The following is a 16,141-nucleotide window of genomic DNA, read 5'->3' as shown; positions in this document are numbered from 1 at the left end:
TTCTGCCTCCAGGCTGCAATATAGAAATTCTGCCTGCGTTTCAAGCCTTTGGATCCAAGACTGCAACACCACACCATCTCTCTTTTTTTTTTTTTTTTTTTTTTTTTTTTGAGACGAAGTCTCGCTCTGTCGCCCAGGCTGGAGTGCAGTGGCCGGATCTCATCTCACTGCAAGCTCTGCCTCCCGGGTTTACGCCATTCTCCTGCCTCAGCCTCCCGAGTAGCTGGGACTACAGGCGCCCGCCACCTCGCCTGGCTAGTTTTTTGTATTTTTTTTTTAGTAGAGACAGGGTTTCTTCGTGTTAGCCAGGATGGTCTCAATCTCCTGACCTCGTGATCCGCCCATCTCGGCCTCCCAAAGTGCTGGGATTACAGGCTTGAGCCACCGCGCCCAGCCCAACACCATCTCTTTTCTGAATTTCCAGCTTGCCAGTCTGCCCCAAATTTCAGACCTGCCAGTCCCCCAAATTGCATATGCTAATTTCTTAAAATATATCTCCAGCTATCCCCTTGTGCCAATTGGTTCTGTTTCTCTGTGATAGATCCATACAGTGTAGTATTACCATAAAAAGAAATGAAGTACTGATACATGCCACAACATGGATGAACCTTGAAAACATCATACTAAGTGAAAGAAGCCAGATACAAAAGGTCATATGTGATCATATATGGTATGATTCCATCCAGAATAGACAAATCTATTGAGATGGAAAGTGGATTCATGGTTGCCTAGTGCTGCGGGGAGTGGGGAATGGGGACTGAGTGCTTAATGGGCATGGGTTTCTTGGGGTGATGAAATGTTCCGGCACTAGGTCATGGTAATGGCTGCAGACTTTGTACTAAAACTACTAAATTGTACACTTTAAATGGGTGAATTGTATGGCATATGAGTTATTTCTAAATAAAGGGTATTATTTTAAAAATAAATAATATCATTATATTCCCCTCTCTGACCCTTCTCTTCCACCAGGCAATGTAAATAGAGCTCGCCAGCTGCCTGACAACACCCAGCATCCCAAATGCCATGCTGCATTATGTGGCAGCACTTCTTTCCCTTCAAGACTAATTTAGATATCATTTCTAACCAGATTTGTTGAAGAAATATGCTAGGGGTGAGGGCTGCAGGGAAGTTACTTCTGTTTTAACTCCAGGCCCAAATCACAGCTATGGATGATACTGATGAGGGAGTAGCTCAGAACTAACAGGCAAAGGTCTTTGTTCTCAGGGAGTTTATAGTGAAAAGACAAATAAGACCTAGATGATATGACTGATTTTGCATTCGTTTTTGTTTTTTGTTTTTTGTTTTTTGTTTTTTGTTTTAGACGGAGTCTCAGTGTCACCCAGGCTGGAGTGCAATGGCACAGTCTCGGCTCACTGCAACCTCCACCTCCTGGGTTCAAGCGATTCTCATGCCTCAGCCTCCCGAGTTGCTGGGATTACAGATGTGTGCCACTACTCCTGGCTAATTTTTGTATTTTTAGTAGAAATGGGGTTTCACGATGTTGCCCAATCTGGTCTTAAACTCCTGACCTCAGGTGATCTACCCATCTCGGCCTCCTAAAGTGCTGGGATTAACAGGTGTGAACCACTGCACCTGGCTTTTTTTGTTTTCTTTCTTTTTTTATTTTGAGACAGAGTCGCTCTGTCGCCCAGGTTGGAGTGCAGTGGCACAATCACAACCCACTGCAGCTTCAACTTCCCGGGCTCAAGTGATCCTCCCCACTTCAGCCTCTAGAGTAGCTAGGACTACAGGTGTGTGTCACCATGCCCAGCTAATTTTGTTTTCATTTTTTTTGTAGAGACAGGGTCTCACTTTGTTGCTCAGGCTGGTCTCAAACTCCTGGGCTCAAGCAATCCTCCCACCTCGGCCTCCCAAAGCGCTGGGATTACAGACGTGAGCCACCATGCCTGGCCTCTAGATACCTTTTAAGCATTCTAACAGCCCAAACTGAGCATTCTGTAGAAGGAAGCCATCTTCCATTCTGGCTATTGATTCTCTGGGCCTTGCCCATCACCTCCCACCAATGAGTGTTCTGTGACTGGACTGTCAGTCACTTGCTGCAGATCTCTGTCCTTCCTCTCCTCTTTTCTCATGGATGCCACGCACCTCTAACAGATCAATTCCTTGGAGACTTTTGAGCAGTCTTCAGGCTGCAGAGGCTTGGAAAGCTCAACCCCATCCCTGAGCCTTACAGAGGGATTCTGAATGCTGATAAAGATGCCAAGAACTTTTAGACCACGTGGCTTTTAGATGCACTCTTTGTTCCCATTGAGTCAGTGGTTGGAAGTAGAGTAGTAAAGAGTCAGATCTTGATCTTCCCCTTTCCTGCAGAATTCTAGTGCTTCTCAGGAGGAGAAATTTATGCTTGAACACTACCTGGCATTCGGGGGCAGCCTAGGTGTCATCCCAGATGACTAGTCTGTGGGAGATCAGTGCTCTTAATGGGACAGGGGTTCCTAGAGCCTCAGCAGCCTTATGACTGCCAACATTTCCAGCATCTTTAGTCCCAAGAAGAGTAAAGAGCTTGAATCTAGAGATGGCCTGAGAGAGCAAGGAATGTTTGGATAGAAATGGCAAATTCTCACTTAGCTACTCCCAGCAAGGCAAAGGAACAGGGAAATAAGAGACCAGAGGATTTAGTGACCTAAAGCGCCAGAGAGTCCTAGGGCTGAAAATAGAGAAGTCGGTGGGTGAGGGGGATCAGATGACAGGAACTTTACAGGTCTATACCAGTCATGGGGGAGTCTAACAAAAGTACCGTAATGGGGCTCTGCCCTCAAGGAGCCTGTGATAATTTAGTTGGGGAATAAAAATTAATACACTTGAAATAATTTTGGTGCTACACTCTGGTATAAACAAAAGAATGCTGTAGAAATTCTTGAGAAGGGACAGATCATGTGGTCTGGGAACCTCTGTGAGCTGATGGCTGAATGAGACAATGCTCATTCAGCCAGAGGAGTTTATGCCCCAGCTACAGTGGCCACAGCTTTTAGAGATGAGTGTGTCTGAGTCTTGCATGGTTTCATGGAGGAAGTATGGGGGAGGAAGCTTCATCATCAACACCATTTGTCAGTCACCATTGTCATCAACAAGTGCCACAATAAACAGTCATTGAGCATCCTTCCCTCACTAACTTTACACTTTTTGGGGGGAGGCAGGACAAACACAGAAAGAGTTGAAGGACTAGTATGAAAGAGCATGTGCTAGTAGCACAAAGATAGAGAAAAGTGAGAGTTGGGGAGGTGACAGAAGGCTTCTTGGAGGAGGGAGCACTTGGGCTGACCCGTGAAAGAAAGTTATGGTTTGGACTAATGGAGAAAAGGGTGAAGGGGGTTGTAAATCACATCAACAAGGCAGAGAGGTGGGAGTGAGCAAGGCAAATAGGAGTAGTGAGAAAACCAGCTGGCCTTGTGGTAGGGGTAGGGTGGGCAATAAAATCCGAGAGGGAAGTAGTGTGATGATTATACAGAGCCTTGAATGACAGACAGAAGGAGTCATTTTGGAACAAAGTAGGAAGCATTGTAAATTTTTGTATTTGGGGAGACAGAAGGGCATGGAGAAGAAGGAGGAAAGGCTAAAAGGTAAATGTTGGGATTCTACATTCTTCTTCGTAGCTTTACTCTCCCATGTTTTTTTGTTGTTGTTGTTTAATTTTTAATTTTTATTTTTTTGAGATGGAGTTTTCACTCTTGTCACCCAGGCTGGAGTGCAATGGTGCTATCTTAGCTCACTGCAACCTCTGCCTCCTGAGTTCAAGGGGTTCTCCTGCCTCAGCCTCCCGAGTAGCTGGGATTACAGATGCCGACCACCATGCCCAGCTACTTTTGAATTTTTAGTAGAGACGGGATTTCACCATGTTGGTCAGGCTGGTCTCAAACTCCTGACCTCAGGCGATTCACCCGCCTTGGCTTCCCAAAATGCTGGGATTACAGGCGTGAGCCACCGCGCCCAGCTGACTCTCCCATGTTAGGGGGACCAACTCCCCCTATCCCAGTGAAATGGGATTAATTGGTCACCTTGCCTGAGATTCACCTTGTGAACAGGTAACTAGAGCAGCCCCAAGAGGTTCTGCACCATATACTGGTGCTGGAGAACCTTGTCCCAGTTGAAATGTTCCAACTAATAAGATAAAGAACACTCTCTGAAGTTGTTCTCAATAGTGTTGACCTCCTTCATGAAATGGAAAGGAGAAAGGAGCAGCCTCCTAGCCTAGATGCTGGCATAGGTGCAGACCAAGATGCGGAGTCTGCTTCAGAATGCCACAACCTTTAGATGTTGAATCTGTCCCTGAATCAGCCCTGGGGAAAGGAGGCAGCAATCATAGAAACCTTAAAAAACAACATAAGACAGGACTACCTGGAGGCCATCATTTTGGTGGCTGCTACTTGGCCACTCCTCATATAGATTTGTTTTACTAACTTCCTGCAGCAAAAGGAGATTGGCACAGGCTCTGCTACATTATTATTATTATTATTATTATTAAGACGTAGTCTTGCTCTGTTGCCCAGACCGGAGTGCAGTGGTGCAGTCTCGGCTCACTGCAACCTCTGCCTTCCGGGTTCAAGTGATTCTCCTGCCTCAGCCTCCTGAGTAGCTGGGATTACAGTCATGCACCACCACGCCCGGCTGATTTTTGTAGTTTTAGTAGAGATGGGGTTTCTCCATGTTGGCCAGACTGGTCTCGAACTCCTGACCTCAAGTGATCTGCCGGCCTCAGCCTCCCAAAGTGCTGGGATTACAGGCGTGGGCCACTGTGCCTGGCCTACATTTATATTATTACCAGGAGGCAGATGTTTTCTCTTTTTCTCTGAGGTTTAGAATTATGCAAATGAAGACATGCAAATGAAAGCTCAGTGAGGTAGGGGAGGATTACACTTAAGAATACAAGTAATTTGCAAAGCTCTTTAAGATACCCCTCTCAGTTTTTACTAACAGCTCTCTCTTGGCTTTTTGCCAGTCTGTTTAGAATTTGGCACCTCTTCATAACCTTTCAACCAAAGACCTGTAAGTTCTTTCTAAAGCTCCTATCCTGGCCTCATTTTGCAAGTGGAGAAATCAAGGCATAAAATATGAGCTTTCAGTGTCTGTAGGCTGACCTTGAGTCTTGACCTTTATCCTGTTCCATCTTCCCTCCGCTGAAAACTCTGGCCCAATTCCTCCCAGGTTCACCCTCTCATGATATTATCTGGAGGGCAATAGGACCTAGGGAGGTTCAACCCTGCGGCCGAGGGAGACACACCTGCCTAACCTCGTGGGTAGAATGAGTGTTGGAGCAAGTCACTTAACTAGTTAGGGAGGGCGGGGTAGAAGTGGGCGCCTGCTGCTCTTAGGGAAGAGTAAAGCTGTGGCTCCCGCCTGGGTCTGGAGGTCGTGGTCAGAAGTGCTTCTGAAGAGCGGCCCAAGCCCCTTTTGTCCCGCCACTCTTCAAGGAGCATCCCTCGGCTGGCCGCCTGCCGGGGAACTCTCTGGCTGGTTTTGTTTGGCCCCAGCTGTCCCGCCCATCTCGCCCGCCCCCGCCGTCCCGATGCCTTAGTTTTTGAAGCTGCCGGCCTCTCGCAGCTGGAATCGCAGGCCAGGCAGGACCCTGGCAGCAGACGGCGTCCAAGAGTTTGGCGACATCCGTCCAGCCAGGTTGGCGACCCGCACGTCGTGCCTCTCACTAGCAAAGTTTCTCCGAGGAGAAGCAGCCCCTCCAGCCTTTTTTTGATCCTGTAGAGCGAGCGCGCTCTGCTTCTTTCCCTCAACACTGCTCTCCAGTCCCGGGCCAGGCGGTCTTGGGGGCGGGGCTGGGGAATCCGAGGAGCTATCCTGAGAACCCTGGACTCAGCAAAGGTCCTGAGAGCGCGCAGGTGAGCGGGCGAGCTGATAGCTACAGCCTAGCAATAGCTAGGATACCCAGGCACTGAACTGAATCCCGGTTGCGCCCCCTCTTCTGCCCTGGCTCAGCTCTCCGCTGACTTGAGAGAACACACTGGTCAGCACTCTTTGTGAGGAGCTGTTGAGTGTCGGTGCTCCCAACAGATTGGCTACTCCCTGCCTGAGGGGCTGCAAAAGGAGCTGCCACGGAAGCCGCTGTTCTCATGACTCTTCACGTCCCTGGAGTTGGACTCTGGATGGGGCGCTGAGATGCTTGCTTTTGTCTTGTTCAAGTTTCACAGCAAGTATGTTGACGATTGGAATCCTGGGCCAATCAAGAGTCGAGTTCAAAGTGGTACTCCTGGGTTTTCCATCCCAGACTCCAAGTCGAATCTGAGTCTAGAAGAGAGCGGTTTCTTGTTCTAACTAGTGAATCTCTGTTCCCAAACGGGACTTGACAGAGCTCTCCTCACCTATACTTGGACTGCAGCGGCTACAGGGTTCTCTTGGGGATGGATGGGAGGGTGCTATGAACACCAGACCACAACATTCAGAAAGAACCTCAACAATGGACAGAGTTTATGAAATTCCTGAGGAGCCAAATGTGGATCCGGTTTCATCTCTGCAGGAAGATGTCATCCGTGGAACCAACCCCCGATTTACTTTTCCATTTAGTATCCTTTTCTCCACCTTTTTGTACTGTGGGGAGGCTGCATCTGCTTTGTACATGGTTAGAATCTATCGAAAGAATAGTGAAACTTACTGGATGACATACACCTTTTCTTTCTTTATGTTTTCATCCATTATGGTCCAGTTGACCCTCATTTTTGTCCACAGAGATCTAGCCAAAGATAAACCGCTATCATTATTTATGCATCTAATCCTCTTGGGACCTGTTATCAGGTGAGCAACTTTTAAATCTTTTCTTTACCCCCCGAACCCCACCCCAGACTTGGGCAGAGAAAGATGAAAGATTTACAAGATGGCTACTATGGCTCTAATCAGTTCTCTCATTTCCTCCCACTCTCGGCTTCCCTGTCTACCATCCAAAAAACTTATCTGAAATCTTAAATGCCACCATGATGAACATGTGGTATGTACCTGTGTTCCAAAACAATGAACGATACTATTAACAAGACTTTATTAGAGAATGTTTGCTGTCTGGATTTGGGCTGTGTAAACTAGTATGGGAACAACAAGACGTGATCACCCTGTGCATGAAGGCCATAGCTGCAGAGTGTGTAATTTTATTTTTTTAATTTCTTTTTTCTAAGACAAGGTCTTGCTCTGTCTCCCAGGCTACAGTGCAGTGGTGCAATCCTGGCTCACTGCAGCCTTGATCTCCTGGGATCAAGCGATCCTCCCACCTCAGCCTCCAAGTAGCTGGGACCAAAGGCATGTGTCACCATGCCTGGTTAATTTTTTTAAAAAAATTCTAGGCCAGGTGTGGTGACTCACACATGTAATCCCAGCACTTTGGGAGGCTGAGGTGGGCGGATCACCTGAGGTCAGGAGTTCAAGACCAGCCTGGCCAACATGGTGAAACCCCATCTCTACTAAAAATCAGCTGGGAGTGGTGGCGCACATCTGTAATCCCAGCTACTCTGGTGGCTGAGACAGGAGAATCACTTGAACCTGGAAGGTGGAGGTTGCAGTGAGCCAAGATGGGTGCCACTGCACTCCAGCCTGGGCGATAGAGTGAGACTCCATCTCAAAAAACAAAACAAAAAAAATTGTAGAGATGGGGTCTCGTTATGTAGACTGGGCTCAAGTGATCTTCCTGCCTCAGCCTCCCAAAGTCAGCCACCGTGCCTGGCCTGAGTGTAATTTTGACTCTACCTTTTGGATGCTTTGTAAATTGGATAAGAGTTTCTTTACCCTGAGCTGCTTGGGCTGGTGCTACTGCCATTTTCAAATTTTCAATGTAATTTGACATCTGGAAAATATTTTAAACCATCTGTGATAATCTGGTACCCCAACTCAATGTAGTTCATTCTCTGTCGGTTTATCAGTCTCCTGTTTATCTCTTTGTATATTTCTGCAATAAAGATACAAAGTTAGGAGGGGACAAAGGAAGACAGTTCATCTCTCTATGTGGATGCAGTAGCACAATTTAGTAGTATCAAGTATTTCCATTCAGATTGCCTTCAAGTGGAGAGAATGTACTTAATCCTAGGAAGACAGGCATCTCTGTCAACAGTCTCATCTGGATGCTATGGGGTTTTCAAGGTAGAGAGATGTTGCAAAATTTATGAGTTCAGGAGTAAGGAATGGACCACGTTTGTCTTGATTGCAAGAGAGGTAGACGACTGCAGTCAGCCGAGAATATGGGTCAGAGTGTTGCAATGGGAAGATACTTCATCATTAGACAACTAAAAACAGTTTGTGAAACTGATTAAGGATGGAACTCACTCCTTTATAAAATTTCATGTATGTACATATATATAATTTTTATTTGTCATTTATACCTCAATAAAGCCAGAAAATTTTTTTATCAATACATTTTTAAGTGGGGAGGAATTGATTAGGCTCCATCAGAGAGAATATGGGATATCAACAGAAACAGTGGCCTGAAATTCAGGAGATTTGGAGTCTAGTCTTCCCTCTATCACTGACTGGTTGTGTGTTCTTGGTAAAATCTCTGAAGATGTCTTCACAGGAAGGCATATACAGTTCTCTCATCTGTAAAGCAAATGGGTTAGTCTAAATCATGGGTCTCAAACTCAAACACTTGCATGGACCAGGCAGGTATCATAAATGAATGGAGCAGGCCTAGTATAAGAAAAAACAGTAGCCTTGTGTGTGATGATAAATGAAAACAAAGTCTCAGTGTTAGAGAAATACTGAGGAGTAGTGAATACCATGGTAATCTGAAATCTTCATGACCTGCCTGAAGGAGGTAGCCCCTCTAGAGCCCTGGCCCATTGTTTCCATGTTGGAATTCAGACCCAGTATTGCCAGATCTACTAAGTTTTCAGGAGATGCTCCAAAGACAGGATTTTTACATGAAATGTCATGATTTTAAATTTTCACAGCTGACTAAAACAACAACAACAACACAGGATGGGCCAAACCATTTCTATTGGTCAGATATAACTCAGCTGGCCTATATGCATCTTTGGACTGGGTAATCTAAAGATCCTTTATGGTTCTAAATCTTTGAAGTTAAGCTGTAAAAGGAAGACCTCATCTTGACCTTGAAACCAAGAAATTTAAAGATGTCACTAGAGGAGCAAATAAACCATTCGTCCCTCCTTTTTCAAATGCAATATATTGAGTTAACCAATCGAAAACTCTCAAGATACGAATTTCAGAAAGTACCCAGCTGCACCCTCCCCTCTTTTTGACTTCCTTTGTTTGCTTTGTGAACCCTCTGTGTGGAGTGTTGAGTACTGTTTTTCATTTTTGTTGTTTAGCTTCCGCTAGAAATGATTGGGAAGCATTTATAACCTCAGGCAGCTAAGCCCACAGCAGAGAAAAGATAATTAAAAACTCATAAATTATACTCTGGATTTGTTTATTTTCAAGGCCAATTACTTGTTAGATAGGTAGGAACTTGATTAGTGCTATCAGGCACATGAAAGTGCCTGTAGGGTCTGGGTGCCTTACATGAAATGCAAGCATACTTCTGAAATGAAAATGTGCTCTAATTTACTGAAGCTTATAAATGGGCAAACACCCTTACTTAAACCAGAAAATAGCCTTGAGAATAGAAACGGAACATTTATGTAAATGTAAATGGAACATTTCATGCCACCACCTTCTCCAATACTGTTCTCCAATTTAGCAATAGTACTGATGGGTTTGGATTAAAATATAAAATTTTTCATTGAAAATGCACTTATGCAGAACAAGAATCAGAAAAAAGTGTTGCTTTTTCTTTTCTGTTCTTTCTTTGCATCTTTTTCTTTCCCAGGTCTTAGAGTTTGTCCCTAGAAGGTGAAAATTTCAAACTACATGCTTCAGAGTGGTACACATGCATCAATCTTAGGGTGATCTATGGAGACTGGCAGCCAGCATATGTTCCAAATTTTCCTTATCAGGAACTAAAGGCTAGAGAGCATATCAACCTCTGGGCTTGTCTTTGGTCTACTTTTCTGTTAAATTTCATTGCTGTTATTATTATCCTCTCCTCCCATAATTGCTTACCCTGTATTATTTTCTTCCTTCTTATTCTTTCATTTACTCAGCAAATATTTCTCAAATACCCACTAAGTGATAAGAGCTGTAAACAAGATAAATACAACCCTTGACCTCAGTCTATTAGGCAAGATGCCTTAATGTCCACTACAAATGTTCTTACTAGTCATAAGTAGTCCACAGTTTTTATTCGTTCAAGGTGAGTAGGGAAGTGGTAACTCAGGTGTTCCAGAACAAGATGTTCTAGTTGCTTGTCTTCCACTTACCACATCAGAACTGCTATAGACTTCTGATTTGTATGGGGGAGATAGGAAGGGCATAGCAGGAAATGTCATCTTACCCTTATTCCAAGGATGATAGACTTTCATAAGGATGTTTTTCTCTTTGTAAAGAAAGAATCCAGTTTAAAAGGCTTCTGTCCACGAACAGGTCAAGAGGCACAAAAAGTAACTATTACAGTGATCTTTCGAGGGCCTAGGTATGTAGTTCATTCAGGTTTGAGTTGTCGTCTTTTAAGTACCTTTGTTGCTTTCATTGCTTCCTGTGTATATGAGATACTTTTTTTCCCTGATCTCTCCCAAGACTTTTTGGCTGAGATATAGTTATGAGCCCTTTCTTGAAAAAGCAGAATCTGGCCAGGTGCAGTGGCTCACACCTGTAATCCCAGCACTTTGGGAGGCTGAGGCGGGTGGATCACCTGAGGTCAGGAGTTCAAGACCAGCCTGGCCAATATGGTGAAAACCCATCTCTACTAAAAATACAAAAAAAAAAAAAAACTTACACGTGGTGGCACGTGCCTGTAATCCCAGCTACTCAGGAGGCTGAGGCAGGAGAATCGCTTGAACCCGGGAGGCAGAGGTTACAGTGAGCCGAGATCGTGCCACTGCACTCCAGCCTGGGTGACAGCGCGAGACTCCGTCTCAAAAAAAAAAAAAAAAAAAAAGATTAAATTAAATTAAATTAATAAAGAAAAAGCAGAATCTAAAACCTTGGTTATGGAGCTGAATGCTTTGAGTGAGGAATGCTTTAGCTCATGAATTTGAGGTAAGAAAACAGGGCCTTTTGGAACCTTCATCATTTCGCTAGGAAAACAGTATTGACTTAATACTTTTGTGTTCAAGGCACTTTTCTACCTGCCATAGGCCTATTCTTAAAAAGACAAAACAATTCCTCAAGTCCTCAAACAAGTACTTCTGAAATGGTGTTCTTAGGATAGTCAATGACTGGACAAAAAAGGATTTCGATTCATGTAATTTGTGGAAGGTATGATCCACCCTTTGACTTATGAGAAATGATCAGAGCAGGAGAGAGAAAAAGACAAAAAGTAGTGCAGGCCGGCCATGGTGTCTCACACGTGTGATCCCAGCACTTTAGGATCCCAGCACTTTGGGTCAAGGCAGTAGGATTTCTTGAGCCCAGGGGTTCGAGACCAGTCTGGGCAACATGTCTAGATCTCATCTCTACACAGATTAAAAATAGCTGGCATGGTGGCATGTGCCTGTATTCCTAGCTACTCAGAAGGCTGAGATGGGAGGATCACTTGAGACCAGGAGGTCAAGGCTGCAATGAATCATGATTGTGCCACTGCACTCCAGCCAGGGTGACAGAGTAACACTTTGTCTCAAAAATAAAATAAAATGAAATAAAATAAAATAAAATACAGAAGTAGCACAGCCTCCCCAAGTTATTTTTTTCCCCTCATTACAACCTCCGTTCCCAGGACAGCTTTAGTTAAGTTCGCATGATGCTTTACTTCTGCAGATGTTTGGAGGCCATGATTAAGTACCTCACACTGTGGAAGAAAGAGGAGCAGGAGGAGCCCTATGTCAGCCTCACCCGAAAGAAGATGCTAATAGATGGCGAGGAGGTGCTGATAGAATGGGAGGTGGGCCACTCCATCCGGACCCTGGCTATGCACCGCAATGCCTACAAACGTATGTCACAGATCCAAGCCTTCCTGGGCTCAGTGCCCCAGCTGACCTATCAGCTCTATGTGAGCCTGATCTCTGCAGAGGTTCCCCTGGGTAGAGGTGAGTGGGGTCAGGAGAGGGGAGGGCTCCAGTTAAATCAAGGGTTTTAGAAGTCTAGACCCAAGCTGTCTAATATACTGGCCACTAGCTTCATGTGGCTATTTAACTTAAAATTAAATAAAATTAAAAACTTGCCCGTTGATACTAGCTACATTTCAAGTTCTCAGTAGCCATGCGTGGCTAGCAACTACTGTATTGGATGGCACAGGTATAAACATTTCCATCATCACAGAAAGTTCTATTAGACAGCACTGGGAGACTGTCAAAGAACTTGTGGAGTCAGACATCTCAAGCCTGCCAGATTTCTTAAACAGGTAAGCTGTTTAGACTAAAAATGTCACAGATAAGCCTTCTCTGGGCCCAGAAGAAGCTAATAATACCAGCAGTCAGTAGGATATTTTCCCTTGCCCAAAATGTTTAAATTATGCTGTTAGTTGTTTTGTTTGTTTAAGGATGGCAGTCTTTAATAAGAGGTTCACAACTAGTACTGATCATCAGAATCGTGTGATGAGCTTCTTTTTGAAATTATATTCGCTCCCCAGACTTGAATCAATCTTAGAGTGTGGCTGGGGCAGGAATATGTATTTCTAAAAGTGACCCCAGTTGATTTTGATCAGCCACATTTGGGAACCAGTGATTGAATCATTTCTGCTAATGCCAGTGGAGAGAAAGAAAAGGAGTGTGGGGTGAATACTAATGAGAGTGAGGCCTGGTCCAAGTTCTGACCTTCACTGCGATCTTTGGAGGAAGTTACAAAGCAATCACTGACCTAATTTCCTACTTGTAAAAAAGGGATCCTGAAATGAGTACGACCTCTAGCAGTGGATGAAATGTGAGTCAGTGTTTTCAAAGTTGAGATAAATTGTTGTTAATGAATTTTAACAGCCTGAGATGTGCTTCATCTGCTTGGGCAGGCGCTGGTATAGGTGTGGGTACAGCTTTAGACCATTTCCTAATTATTAGGTTCTAGCCCTGTTTGGCAAAGTCCCATGTCTCAAATAAGGTAAGGAGGAAATTTGCCCTCTTTTGTCTTTTTTCCCCCACTAAGAATTGTTCTTGAAGTTCTATTGGTCTTGAAGCTTTTCACATACATACATAGTAGTTTGAGGAGAAAACTCTTTAGAAATGATGATACTTTTCCTTTAAATCATCTAATAAAAATAGGTGTACATTACAGCTGGGCATGGTGGCTCACGCCTGTAATCCTAGCACTTCGGGAGGCCGAGGCAGGTAGATCACTTGAAGTCGGGAGTTCAAAACCATCCTGGCCAACATGGTGAAACCCCATCTCTACTAAAAATATTTTTTAAAAAGTCAAGGCCGGGCACGGTGGCTGGTGCCTGTAATCCCAGCACTTTGGGAGGCTGAGGCAGGTGGATCGCCTGAGGTCAGGAGGTTGAGACCAGTCTGGCCAAAATGGCAAAATCCTGTCTCTACTAAAAATACAAAAATTATCCAGGCATGGTGGCGGATGCTTATAATCCCAGCTACTTGGGAGGCTGATGCACGAGAATCACTTGAACCTAGGAGCCCTGATCTCGCTGTTGCACTCCAGCCTGGGCAACAGAGTGAGACTGTCTCAAAAAAAAAAAAAAAAAAAAAAAAATTTAGCTACGCGTGGTGGCAGGTGCCTGTAATCCCAGCTACTCGGGAGGCTGAAGTAGGAGAATTGCTTGAACCTGGGAGGTGGAGGTTGCAGTGAGCCGAGATTGCACCATTGCACTCCAGCCTTGGCGACAGAGGGAGACTCCCGTCTCATAAATAAATAAATAAATAAATAAATAAATAAATAAATAAATAAATAAAGGAGTACATTACAAAAGTAATACATGCACAGATTGACGTATAAGTAATTGTATATGCACAGAAAATTTCTGGAAAACTATGCAAGAAACTACCTCTGCAGAGTGGGAATGAAAAGTCAGCAGTCTTACTTTTTTAAATTCTTCTGTATGGTTTGAAATTTTTTTTCCGTGATCATGCATTACTAGTTTTGGTCTTTATTTTTTTTAATTACAAAAGTCAGACATGGTTATAGTAAAAATTAGAAACCATACAGAATAGATATAAAACAGGAAACGTAATCTCCCCAAAGATAACCTCTGTTAATTATCCAGTATATATCCTCCTGGACTTATTTTTACTATGTAAACATAAACATACATACAATATATATTGTATATGTTTTTGCCCAAAAATGGACTGTATGAAACATTCTGTCAACAAAGTCTTTTTCAAAAGTACGGTATGCCAGTACATCTTTTCTCAAGTTATTTATATATACATGTATCACAATAATAAACAATAATATGGGTTTCCTTTATATGAATTAGACTATTGTTATTCTCCTAATTTTCTACTGATAGGATTCTATTGATTGTCTCAAAAAAGAAAAAAAAAGGTAGCACAACCTCCCCAAGTTATTTTTTCCCCTCATTACAACCTCTCTTCCCAGGACAGCTTTAGTTAAGTTCCCATGATGCTTTACTTCTGCAGATGTTTGGAGGCCATGATTAAGGACCTCACACTGTGGAAGAAAGAGGGGCAGCAGGAACCCTATGTCAGTCTCACAAATTTTAATTTTTCACAAAAACGTTTTTTCTAATTACAAATTATGCCACAGTAAACATCTTTATAAATGCATGTGTCCTCAAATGAGACTTTGTAGGACAAATTTATAGCAGTAGAATTGCTGAGTGGAAGGATATGCATGTTTAAAATTTTATTGATATTGCCAAATAACTCTCCCAAAAAGGTATATGAATTTATACTCTCACCAACAGTATGCAAATGTGCCTGTTTCTGTTTCTTCATATCTTAAACTCAATATTATTTATTTGTATAATTATAAAATAATTGACTTTTAAAATAATTGGCTTTCTTTGGTTATGAATGAAGCTGAGCATCTTTTTGTGTTTGGTCATTGTGTGTTCTGTGAATTGCTTGTTTATATATTTTACTCACTTTTTCTAGTGAGTTGTCTTTTTCATGTTAAGTTTTAGGAGCTATTTACTTATTCTTGTTATTAATCCTTTCTCTGCTGTGAATGAGTATGTATGCATATATTTGTATTTTTTTGTTTGTACATACACACGTTTTAAACATGTATATACATGTCATACAAGTAATATGTGTGTGATATATTTAATATCCACAATACACTTTGTAGTATCTTCTGGAATTCTGAAGTATTACATTTTTATGTATTCAAATTCTTTATTGCTTTTAGATTTTGTGCCTTTCTTACAAAGGCCTATCGCATCTCTCATCTGGTAGAACAATTTTCCCCAGTCTTCTAAGTAGATTAATTTTCAAGATCAGTTTTTCAATTCCTCCTACAAAAAACAAAGCAAAATAATAACAGCAAAAGAAAAAAACATTTCATTGAGATTCTGATTGAGATTGGTATCAAATTGCTTAGGTTATTTGGGGGGAATTTACATGTTTATAGGATTGATGGATTTCATATTGTGAAATGATAAATCTCTCCATTTTATTAAATATTTTAAAATGTACCTCAGTAAAATTGTATCATTTTCTTCAGTAAAGTTGTATAGTTTTCTTGCTATGAGTCTTACATTTTTATAAGGCTTACTTTCAGATGTTCTATCAGTTTTAAAATGACCTGATTTTCTAAGTACCAGGATAGTATCCAGGTAAAGTAAACCCACCTTCCATACTTTTGGAAACACGGGGATGATGAAGATGACAAAGAATAGGAAGAAAGAGGAGGAGGGGGAGGAGAAGAAAAAGGACAAGAAAGAATAAGGGAAGAAGGAAGAAAAAGAAAGAACACAGCTAAAAGATAGAATTTACTAGGTTCTAAGCATTTCTCTAAGCCCTTTACATGTAAATGTTTATTTAATCTTTACCACAACCCTATGAGATAATTATTATTCTCATTTTACAGATGAAGAAACAGACGCACCGAGAGTTTAAGTATATTCCCCCAAGGTCCTGTAAGCAAAGATTGGATTGGAATTCAGGGTGTTTGCCTCCAGAGCCTGTGTATTTTGTTCTTTTATGGCATGAGTCTATTTGTAGGGACACAGATTGAAAATGTTTTGACATTATTGGAAGCATCAGGTTTTTTTTCCTTCTGTTACACTACTAAT

At 42.7% G+C, this 16,141-nt stretch overlaps 1 protein-coding gene across 4 annotated transcripts in view; it reads left to right on the top strand.

The window, feature by feature from the left end:
* Nucleotides 1-5,279: 5,279 nt before the first annotated feature.
* Nucleotides 5,280-16,141, top strand: part of XKRX (XK related X-linked) — a 44,270-nt gene continuing 33,408 nt past the window's right edge. For all 4 annotated transcript variants that reach the window (XR_013412999.1, XM_077989182.1, XM_077989183.1 and 1 more), the window contains exons 1-2: nt 5,280-6,759; nt 11,758-12,026. Coding sequence is in view for 3 of the 4 variants with exons in the window: in XM_077989182.1 (XP_077845308.1) it covers nt 6,386-6,759; nt 11,758-12,026 (643 nt within the window). In the remaining variant the exon portion in view is untranslated. The remainder of the gene's footprint in view (nt 6,760-11,757; nt 12,027-16,141) is intronic.

The sequence above is a fragment of the Macaca mulatta genome, chromosome X (genome assembly GCF_049350105.2).
Source record: "Macaca mulatta isolate MMU2019108-1 chromosome X, T2T-MMU8v2.0, whole genome shotgun sequence".
Classification (NCBI taxonomy): Eukaryota; Metazoa; Chordata; class Mammalia; order Primates; family Cercopithecidae; genus Macaca; species Macaca mulatta.
This window is presented reverse-complemented; position numbering and strand designations above follow the sequence as displayed.